Genomic DNA, 11,315 nt, shown 5'->3' with positions numbered 1-11,315 from the left:
AAAGTGAACAAATGGCATGTGGTCTCGGTAAGATGCACAGCTGAGGAAGCGCTACCATGGAAACAAATGATGCACCTGTGCAATACGACGATAGAGCTGAGGCTTGCGTGGTCTCTGTGAAAGGCTTAACTGAAAACTGGCAAAAGTGGTCTACCGAACACCAGCAATACCAAAAACACAATCCTTTTAGCAATGACATGGCTACGGTGTCCATGCAACTCCACCGTGGCCAGGAGGGCTATGGGAAACCACCAGAGGGTTCCAAGACGGAACAGAGAGGCAAAGACGCGCAGTCTCACATCTGCAGGGAGGTGGAGGAACTGTGTGCAGTGATCAAGGATATTGGCCGCCCCCGTGAAGGGGACGGGAAGATTACGGTGGAGTTTGGAACGCTGTTTGAGCATTATGTTTCCATCTCAAATAAATTAGTTGGCGTCCTCCTGCGCGCACGAAGACAGGGGTTGGTCCTTTTCGAGGGGGAGATGCTTTGGCAAGGACAAGATAACCGCGTAATCATAACACTTATTTAATGAATACGAATAACTGAATATGTATTGCCTAAAGCGCTCAAACGCACAAGTTATTCTGATTTGAGGAATTTCACGTTTACATCTCATAGATGGATAGAACAGAAGTGATAGAAATACAGCATGTGATAGGTACTGCACAGAACCGCCCGTAGCAAAATGGTTGAGTAATGAAACGCTTAAGATAGCAGAACAGGCTATATGTCAAATATGGTGTTCTTAAGGGCAGTGTTCAATGGGAACATTTCTAAATATTTTTGAGAACTCTTCCATACATCGCCAACATTGTTGTAGCGGTAGTAATGAGTTAATGTTTGAGTTGTCATTATGGTCTAACTGATCTAGAATAAGGGAATTCATTAACCATGTCTAAAATACAGCATAGTGTGTACAGTTCTTACTCTGTGGACTCATTGCATTGCCAAATCTCTAACGGGGAAATTCCACACTGCATCCAGTTATTGCAATATTAGCTGATACTAAACCACAAGTGTGAATAGAAGATGGTGTGTATACTCAGGTTGGATTATGCATTCTCTTTTTCTCTCTCAAGTTGCCTGATTAAATTAAACGTGTTAAACGTAATGTGTGTGGATTACTATGTTGTCTCTTGGTGAACATCCAAACAGATGAAAGGTTAAAGCGAGAAAGATTTCTTTAATTAAGACAAACATTCATTGTATGCATCAAGGAGCTATCTTACAACCTTACATGGCAAAAAGTATAACTTTAAATCCCTCTAACAGCTTTTTTGTGTGCAATTTCTGCTGCAATAATACACAGTATCATTAATTAATCATTAATATCAGATTAAATAAATCTCAATATATACAAATTCAATCTTCACATTTCACAAACATGCAAAATCACTATTCAAGGGTTTAAAGCAGCTTAATCATCAGTAGTATAGCTGTCAAGAATAACTAGGATTGCTGACTGGCCAACTTCTGGACAACTGCAGATGATTGCTACCATATAATGCATGCTGGGAAGTTCTGTTTTGTAAAGGATAAGCCAAAACCATTGATGGTTGTCAGTGTTGATTGTTATATGCTCATAACTCATGCATTCATAATGCTTATGTGCCTTTAGAATCATTAGCCTTCCATAAAATCAGTGCTGTTGTAATACTGAGGAAATCGTGCTATGTAGTTTCACAGGTAATGCATTTTATATTAAAAAGGGTAAAACACAGCTACATATCTGATGTAGTTGATTGGCTTGAGCTACCAACCCAGTGATGTGAGGGCTCAAATGAGAGTTTTCCTGAGGCACTTGTAAAGTCACACCTGCTTTCCTTGACTCAATCAGGAAGTGTTGGAGAAATACTAGTCAGTTTGCTCATCAGATTCAGAGAGCCACATCTAGCAGCAGCACCAAGCGCTCCTTTTCAGTTGACCTAGCCTAAGGAATTCAGTCTCTGGATCAACTGGTCTGCCTGTGGAAGACAAAGGGAGAGAGGGTTACATCAATGTTGACATCATACTGCTCTGGCTATATGAATACAGTGACATAATGCATCAGCTCAACTTGGGACAGCAGTCTCAAGCAAATATAATGTGGTGAAGGCAGATGATTAGGAACGCATTTCCAAAATGCCCATATCTGTCAGATTTTTTTGAATTTCTTAACGGACACCATATTCTCTGATCTGAAATGATCTGTTTCTTCTCAAGCTATAATGGAGAATATCAAATGGTGTTTAGCTTCAAGAGCTCTTAACTTGATATTTTGAACGACGCATGGAGTTTTGGCTATATAGACTAACATGTCTAAATGCCCAGTGGGCAGTCTCAGCTGTCTGTCCACTAAACAGAGAACCTTACAACTCTCCATTGTCTAGGCTGATTCCGATGACAACATGGTTTGTTTCAATGGCACCTATTTACAGCCTCTGCTGGCCAGGAAAACATGCCACAGCGGTCAAGAACAATCAATGTTTTCATCCTTGTCACTGCAGCCACTGCCACTCATTTTCAGAAAACACACACAAATCAGTCAAATGATTTGTACAAAAATCCATCTCAGTGACTGTTAGACATAGTGACCAGCCACACTCATTTTGAAGCTTCAAGCAAAGTAGATTAGGGAAAACAATAAGAGAACTCAAAGTTATAACACTGCAGACAATTTTATCCAAACAGCTTGGAAGATGTGAACTCATGGCCTTCGTGGTGGTACTACTGTGTAGCAAGGTGCTGAGTGACGACAGCAAGGTCATGGATTTGATACCAAAGGAGCAAACATATTGATAAAAACGACTATTAAAAACTATAGGCTACAATACTGCAGGTTACATAGGATAAAAGCATCTGCTAAATGTAAATGTAGTGTGCTCTACAAATTAACTTACATTGCTCCAACATCAACATTAACAAATCATTTTGTAGACTTCACCTTTAGTCTACAGTGTTTGAACCAGGAGACAAATAAAGTATCCCCTCCAATAAGGGTACTCACTGTTATGAACCAATAAGAATCCAGGCGGTAGAAGATTCTGGACATGAAACCCATCTGGCTTACAGGGGCCAGCACGTGCAGATGTAGGTGTGTGACTGAACAAAATGGAGGCCAGTGGAATCCAAACCTAAAAAGTATGACAATTTAGTCTGTCACATTAATTCTTGTTAAATCCAAAAAATGGTTAGGACTGTCTGAATTTGACACTACCTGACATCACTGAGGTCTGTGATGCTGTTCCTCTGGAGAACTTCTTTCCCGGTCTCCACCATCTTTTCAACTGATCACACACGATACAACAATTGGCATTGTGGAACAATCAAACATTTAAGTCTGTGTAAAGTTAACAAGAATTACTTCGCCATTGACATCATTTCTGGGGATACCACAGACTTTGGACAACGTCCAAATAATTTTGTAAAAACCAAGCCGAATAACAAGGCAGCATACTTACCAAGTGAAACATGTTCTTTGCCGAGTGATTTGCAATTCCCTACATGTCTGGTAGGTACAACCAGGTAGTGATGAGGTGCACCAGGTCTGATGTCTCTAAAACAGGATACCTCTTCGTCCTGTATTTCCAATGGCAGGGTAAAGGTGGCGTCAAAAGGTATAATGATAATAGTAAAATTTTGTAACATTTGCTCTGCATTTAATTTAAAAGGAACTATCGATATGACAGCTAATTAACTAGCTACAGTAAGTCAGTTAGCATAAAAGTGCTGGTTAAACGATATTGTGTTAGCCACTTACCGCGTGCAGGAACTCGGTAGCCATCTCCTTGTGAACGATTTTACAAAATATGCATTTTTTCTCATATCCTTCGTTTGGAGGATTACTACTTTTGTCGACATTTAATGAAGTGGTGTCAGGGGTATCTTCATTTGATGCCATCTTGAATACGCCTTGTTATAATTCCTCTGCACTAGACCCTTCGTTACACTATGCTCACAGCGCCATCTTTAGACGTGGTGGCAGTCAAACTACAGTAGGTTTCCTCGATACAAGCACTAGGACAAAGTTACCTGTCTCAGAATCCACAATTCCGTCTAGTAGCCTAATACTTTAAAATTCATTATGTCACCGGACAAATAGGCAAGGCCCACTTCGTCGTACAGGCCTAGTATATTTCTCAAGAGCTCCGTTCACGTTCATAGCAATTCTGAATTGCTTTACATCACTGACTTGGTACATGTTTGAAGTGTATCTTTACCCCCAGCTCTAAGCCACAGACGGCATAATTTAAAAAAACAATGTGACTATTGCTATGGAAGATTGGCCCAGATCCATGTCAATAGTTTATCAATAGTCCGTGCACACTTTTGACTCATGCCAATTGGTGTGGTGAATAACATTGTTGCCTTACAAGCAGCATACCCAGGTTTAATACACAGTTACTGAGTAGCCTACTATACATTTATTCAATTGATGTTGTCACAAAGTTACTGACTAAACAAACAGCCTATACCTGACTAAAGCTGCCTCATGGGGCTGCATATTTTGTCAATATGTTACACCAGCATTGATGTCAATATGTTACACCAACCATCTCCTTGACCCACTGCAGTTTGCCTACAGAGCCAACAGGTCTGTTGATGACGCAATCAACATGGGACTCCACTACATCCTCCAGCACCTTGATTCCCCCGGCACCTATGCCAGGATCCTGTTTGTTTATTTTCAGCTCGGCATTTAACACCATCGCCCCAGCTCTCCTCCAAGACAAGCTAACACAGCTGAACGTGCCTGAGCCTGACTTCCTGTCAGACAGGAAGCAGCGAGTGAGGCTGGGCAAGCATGTCTCGGAGCCTCGGACCATCAGCACTGGAGCCCCCCAAGGCTGTGTGCTCTCTCCTTTACTTTTCTCCCTCTACACCAACAACTGCACCTCCAGCCACCCCTCTGTCAAACTCATAAAATTTGCGGATGACACCACCCTCATTGGATTCATCTCAAATGGGGATGAGGCCGCCTACAGAAATGAAGTCGACAGCCTGGCGACAGCCGGTCACCACCTATTTCTGTGTCTCCCATCCGGCAGAAGGTTCCGGGCTATTAAGATCAGAACCTCTCGCCACCTGAACAGTTTTTTCCCCACGGCAGTTGGGCTCACAAACAAGCCCCCTGCATCTCACTGACTCTGGGTTTACGTACTCAAACTAACTTGCCCTTCTATGCCCAATTATTTATTATTATCTTAAAAAACATTTGTCCATTGTTCTTGTTCATGCTTTTTTGTTGTTATGTTATGTCTTATGTCTTATGCACCAACCACACCAAGTCAATTTCCTGTATGTGTGAATATACTTGGCCATTAAAAGAATTCTGATTCTGATGTGTTTAATCTCAGTCATATCGTGTAGTTTACAGCTAAGACATACCTCTTACCGGAGCCTAGCATGGCCAACATTTTGAAGATATTGGCTGTTAGCAATGTTTCTTCAGAACAAAATGGAAGGTCTGACCATATTTATTCAATCTTTAATCTTGGTGTTAAGAATGGAAGAATGACACCTAAAGGAGGACAATGAGACGAGAGTTGCTGTTACCTCCTGAGAATTTCCCTGAAAAGTTTCTACTGTGCAGTGGAGCAATGAACAACCTTATTGGAATGATCATGTAAGAAGTAGGGATGCAAATGATTAATCGACTTTAGATTAATTGTCGATTAAGAGGTTGCTCAATCAAAATGTATTAATTACGATTAATCGCTAGAGGGCGCTAGCGCGAGAGACCGGTTGAAAACAAAATGAAGCGAGCGAAAAGAAGTGCGGTGTGGGACCACTTCAACATTGTTAATTCAGGCAAAGAAGTCAAATGTTCTCTGTGTAATGCGGTATTGAAATACAATAGTTCCACTAGCTCACTCAGTTATCATTTGAACACTGTGCATGCTGCTGTCCTGCATGGCACCACCAGTTCACCTGGTTACTGCCGCGAGTTAAGGCTGTAGTCTTAAAACTCAGGTTAGCTATTAGTTCGTTAGCGGGCTAGCTCATCTAGACTTCATAGAGTTAGCTACCTAGCTCGTTAGCGGGCTAGCTCACCTTGCTATGAATATGAATATCTCTGTCTACTCCCGCGCTAACGTGTGCCCGCGAGTTTGGCTCATGAGAGTTAGTAAGTAAGTAAGAGTTGAGTTGGCTATTTAGCTTGATAGCGGACTAGCTCACTCAGGCTTAATGATATTAGATACCTAGCTCGTTAGCGGGCTAGCTTACCTTTGCCTGATGGCTTGCCATTAAGAATGTAACTACTCTATCCCTCACTAACGTGAGCGCGAGTTAAACTTCAGAGAGTTGTGTTGGCTATTTAGCTTGTAATAGCCTAGATGCAGTTTCTTCATAATCTATCCACAAGTTAGATACAAGATTACATATATAGTTTCAAGATAGGCTCAATAATTTTCTGTTTGGCTCTCTATTTAATTTTTCTATTCTTTTTTTTTAAATGTCTGTTTCAAATGCAAGAACTGAGCCAGTCCATAATTTATTTCTTTGTTTTAAATTAAAGAATGTATTTTGTTATACCATAAAAAAAACTTTTCTGCTTTCTTTTCCTAATGCATAATTACTTGAGGAATGTATAATAGAATAGAATAGAATATAATTATCATAATGTAATGTAATATATGAACTATTTAGCTGATATTTGTAAAGGCCCTATTGAAGCACTGAAACTCAGGTGAAAAACGCCGCTTATCAATTAATCGAAAGTCGATCGATAAGATTATCAACTAATGATTAATGAATTAATCGATAATTTGCATCCCTAATTCTGATGGTTGATCGCAACATGGTGTTGCAAGCACTAGGACTGAAAAGCGAGGGGCTTAGCCCATAGCAGTTTTTGTGCCTAGCCTGCCTCTGATGAGTGAAACATTACAAAGAAACTGTAAGGAATAGTTACCTTGTAAATTCTCAAGGAGTTGACTTTTCTCTACGCTTGACTTCTTCAATGCAGCGGCAAAATGTCTGTAAAACAAATATAATTCTGCTCCCGTCCAGGAAATGTACAGGCGGTTTGTCAACTGAGTGTGCCTGGAATGCCCACAGTTGCACATGCAGGCTATTGATTAGGCCCGGGAAAACAACTCGCGAAATGTTTTTGCGGTGCCGTAAATCATCTGGTCTACTATTCTGCATGTCTAATCATCATCTTCTCTATTCCAGGGGATGATCAAGTGTCCAGCGACAGCAGCAGCATGGAAGATGAGGACTAGACTGTGATTCATTTGTTTGTTTATTTTTCTTTGCTCTGTGATTCATTTATTTATTTTTCTTTGCTCGTTTGTGCAGCCCACAATACATTATTGTTATACCTTTAAGTGACTGCAGTCTGTTTTAATTCCTTATGGACGGCCTACTACAGAGTAGCCTGGATACCAGCCCAAACCCCGCCCACAACATTTTTGGTCAGGGAGATTTGGTCTGGCTCTGGGCTAATTGGGAGAGAGTTTCATCGGTCGGATAAAACCGGACCAATCAAATTGTCAGGGCGGGCTTTATACGTTGATGGACAGATACCAACGCTTGCGTTGAATTAACCGGTAGATTCAAACTCCGACCAAGATGGCCGCGTCTCGGGTGCTTAGTGGGGAATATTTTATGTGAATTAAGCTATCTACACGACTTTTTAATGTCTACATTGAATCGGTTAGTTGTGCATGTGCAACACGAATGTTGCAGAGTATTGTTTGTCTTAACTAAAGCTCTCTAGACCATTATTGTTAGATCATTGCTAACGCGTACACAAAAAAAACATTGAAACAAACTGTAGCTTGTAGCCTTAATGCTAATTAATAAACGTGAGCAGGCATATCTCAACAGACATTGACAGCGCATTCATTTTGAAAGAGGAACAGAGAAACGCGATCAAGGCATTTGTCGATTGAAAAGATGTTTTTGCCGTCCTTCCTACGGGATCAGGTAAAAGTTTAATCTATCAGAGATGGTAATACTACGTTGCTCTGATTGGTTCTAGGTATCCAATTCAGCGAATAGGCATTTTCTTTCCTGGTTCGTTGAAACACGCCCCATAATCACAGCCCAAAGGTTCGGTATCAGACTCATATTCTGACTAGAATCATGAGTATGACATCGTCAGGCTAACTACAGAGTGTTTTTTAAGAGTGTATTTGGATGCATGTGGTGCCGATGGAAGGTGGTCCAGGACGACGGACTGAGTCCTTCCACTCGATTGTCATTTTCCTTCATTAGTGATCATCTGGCAGGACCCAACTTTGATGTATTATGGGCTATTGTAACTCCTGTTTGTTAATGAATGTTATGACATTGAATTGACTTCTATACGACCATAGAAGGCCTGGGTAGCTTGCATTTAACTAAAATTAAATATTTAACTAAAAGCAAAATATTGGCTAAAGTTGGCAATTGGTTATAAGCCAACGTTGGCAATTGGTCATAAGCCAACGTCGGCAATTGGTCATAAGCCAACCAAAATCCCACTCTCTCGCACCTATTAGCCAACGTTGGCCCAACGTGTCCCCGACGGCCAAAAAGACGTGGTTCCATCGTTGGCAAGTGACGTGGATCCAACGTCTGTGACACCATTGGGCCAACCTCTGCTTGTTATCTGGGGAGGCTTGCGTGGTCTCTGTGAAAGGCTTACCTGAGAACTGGCAAAAGTGGTCTACCGAACACCAGCAATACCAAAAACACAATCCTTTTAGCAATGACATGGCTACGGTGTCCATGCAACTCCACCGTGGCCAGGAGGGCTATGGGAAACCACCAGAGGGTTCCAAGACGGAACAGAGAGGCAAAGACGCGCAGTCTCACATCTGCAGGGAGGTGGAGGAACTGTGTGCAGTGATCAAGGATATTGGCCGCCCCCGTGAAGGGGACGGGAAGATTACGGTGGAGTTTGGAACGCTGTTTGAGCATTATGTTTCCATCTCAAATAAATTAGTTGGCGTCCTCCTGCGCGCACGAAGACAGGGGTTGGTACTTTTCGAGGGGGAGATGCTTTGGCAAGGACAAGATAACCGCGTAATCATAACACTTATTTAATGAATACGAATAACTGAATATGTATTGCCTAAAGCTCTCAAACGCACAAGTTATTCTGATTTGAGGAATTTCACGTTTACATCTCATAGATGGATAGAACAGAAGTGATAGAAATACAGCATGTGATAGGTACTGCACAGCACAGGCCGTAGCAAAATGGTTGAGTAATGAAACGCTTAAGATAGCAGAACAGGCTATATGTCAAATATGGTGTTCTTAAGCAGGGGCGGATCTAGCCATTTTGGGGCCCTAGGCAAAATATAGACATGGGGCCCTCATTTTTGAAACACGTACACAAAACAAATAACCATCCCAATACTCTTAGAATCGCAATAAACCCATAGTGCACTGCCACTCAACTCTCCACAGTAAAATCAGTTTCAGATTTCTCCAGCCTTTGCCAAAATTACATGTTTATTACTCAGATCAAACGAGAGAGAGAGAGAGAGAGAGAGAGAGAGAGAGATTAGAATTTCCATTCTCTGCCAGAGATACAAAATGATCTTGCTCTTAACAGAACTAAAATACAAAATGGATATGAGTCTATGAAAACCACCATTTACATTTCAACAGGACCAATGAAAAGATTTTGTGTGTGGACAGGAATAACAGTGGCTGTGTGTGTGAGTGAGAGACAGGCAAAGCAGTGGTTCAGTGTGAGTGAGTGACAAGCTAAGTTGCGCTCGGCCAAGTGTATAATATGGCGATCAGACGTTTCAAGATCTCTCTCCATTTGTTTACTTCGTTCACAAACAGCTCTTGATTTACATGATCTATGGCTTTACCTGTTTGGAGCCGTTGCTGAAGCGTTCGCCAAACAGCCATATTTGCGACGTGATCAGCAGACTTCTCGTGTTCTTTTAGGAAGGCTGATACATTTTTAGGAAGGCTGATACATTCAATTTCGGCAGTGTATCTGTTACAGAACCTGTTATCTATCTGCCGAGCAAATGTCAGGCTCATATACAAAAACATTAACGTGAATTAATTGATGCTAATACCTAGCGCAGTCTCTGTAATTTCCCCTATACGTTAGTATTAAGCTAACGTATTTTCTATCACAGTTTAAACACGCAAAGCTATGTGAAACGAATGTTACGAGATGAGATTACTAAAATGTATTCTGCATGTCTGCTCAGTTTTACAGTGCTACCCAAGTAAAGGTTTGAAAATAACTTCAAGCTTCAGACTTTCTGTTAGGGAAACTGTTTTCTATCTGCCAAGCAAATTACCTATTGTTCTGGAGGTTTATTGATTTGCAACTGGGGCAACCTTTCTAGGGATCCCTCTGCTTTGGTTTGAAGTAACGTTATTTCGCGCTGCGTGCGTTATTACGTGATCATATTCTGGACTAGTCCAATGCACAATGGAGGGGAGCATGTGTGCTGGAAAATTATTATTTAGGCATTAGTTCGGCGTTTTGTTGATATTTTTGTTATTTTTTTCTACTAGAAATGTGTGTGTTTTTTTTTTTTAACTTTACATAAGTAATGGCTGGGGGGGTCAGATTTGGGGGCCCCTAATAAAGACAGATTTGGTTGAGGCCCTAGGCACTTGCCTAGGTTTGCCTAATGGAAGATCCGCCTCTGTTCTTAAGGGCAGTGTTCAATGGGAACATTTCTAAATATTTTTGAGAACTCTTCCATACATCGCCAACATTGTTGTAGCGGTAGTAATGAGTTAATGTTTGAGTTGTCATTATGGTCTAACTGATCTAGAATAAGGGAATTCATTAACCATGTCTAAAATACAGCATAGTGTGTACAGTTCTTACTCTGTGGACTCATTGCATTGCCAAATCTCTAACGGGGAAATTCCACACTGCATCCAGTTATTGCAATATTAGCAGATACTAAACCACAAGTGTGAATAGAAGATGGTGTGTATACTCAGGTTGGATTATGCATTCTCTTTTTCTCTCTCAAGTTGCCTGATTAAATTAAACGTGTTAAACGTAATGTGTGTGGATTACTATGTTGTCTCTTGGTGTACATCCAAACAGATGAAAGGTTAAAGCGAGAAAGATTTCTTTAATTAAGACAAACATTCATTGTATGCATCAAGGAACCTTACATGGCAAAAAGTATTTTTGTGTGCAATTTCTGCTGCAATAATACACAGTATCATTAATTACAGTGCATGAAATGCCCTGTATTGTTATTCCTAGGCATTTTCTTCTTCTTACCTTTTTCTGCGATTAATTCAGCCCGAACCGTTTAACGTAGAAACTTAATTCAAACTTTGTCGCGTAGGTCTTGTAAAGGACACTTATGCTATGTATTTTTCACTTTTCTAA

The 11,315-nt window shown here is 40.9% G+C and overlaps 2 protein-coding genes across 2 annotated transcripts; one reads left to right on the top strand and one right to left on the bottom strand.

Moving 5' to 3' along the window:
- Positions 1–56: 56 nt before the first annotated feature.
- Positions 57–530, top strand: LOC308380072 (actin-binding Rho-activating protein; the record flags this gene model as incomplete). Its single annotated transcript, XM_080857352.1, has 1 exon — positions 57–530. One exon carries the CDS (start codon positions 57–59, stop codon positions 528–530), a length of 474 nt encoding a protein of 157 aa, XP_080713478.1.
- A 693-nt stretch (positions 531–1,223) lies between these two features.
- On the bottom strand, positions 1,224–3,881 carry LOC308380885 (adenosine 5'-monophosphoramidase HINT3-like; the record flags this gene model as incomplete). Its single annotated transcript, XM_080858330.1, has 5 exons — positions 1,224–1,965; positions 2,988–3,114; positions 3,198–3,267; positions 3,442–3,559; positions 3,741–3,881. The coding sequence occupies 5 exons, from the start codon at positions 3,879–3,881 to the stop codon at positions 1,927–1,929; spliced, it is 495 nt and encodes a 164-aa protein (XP_080714456.1). The 3' UTR covers positions 1,224–1,926.
- Between the last annotated feature and the right edge of the window lie 7,434 nt (positions 3,882–11,315).

Source organism: Sprattus sprattus, assembly GCF_963457725.1.
Source record: "Sprattus sprattus genome assembly, chromosome: 19".
NCBI lineage: Eukaryota > Metazoa > Chordata > Actinopteri > Clupeiformes > Clupeidae > Sprattus > Sprattus sprattus.
This window is presented reverse-complemented; position numbering and strand designations above follow the sequence as displayed.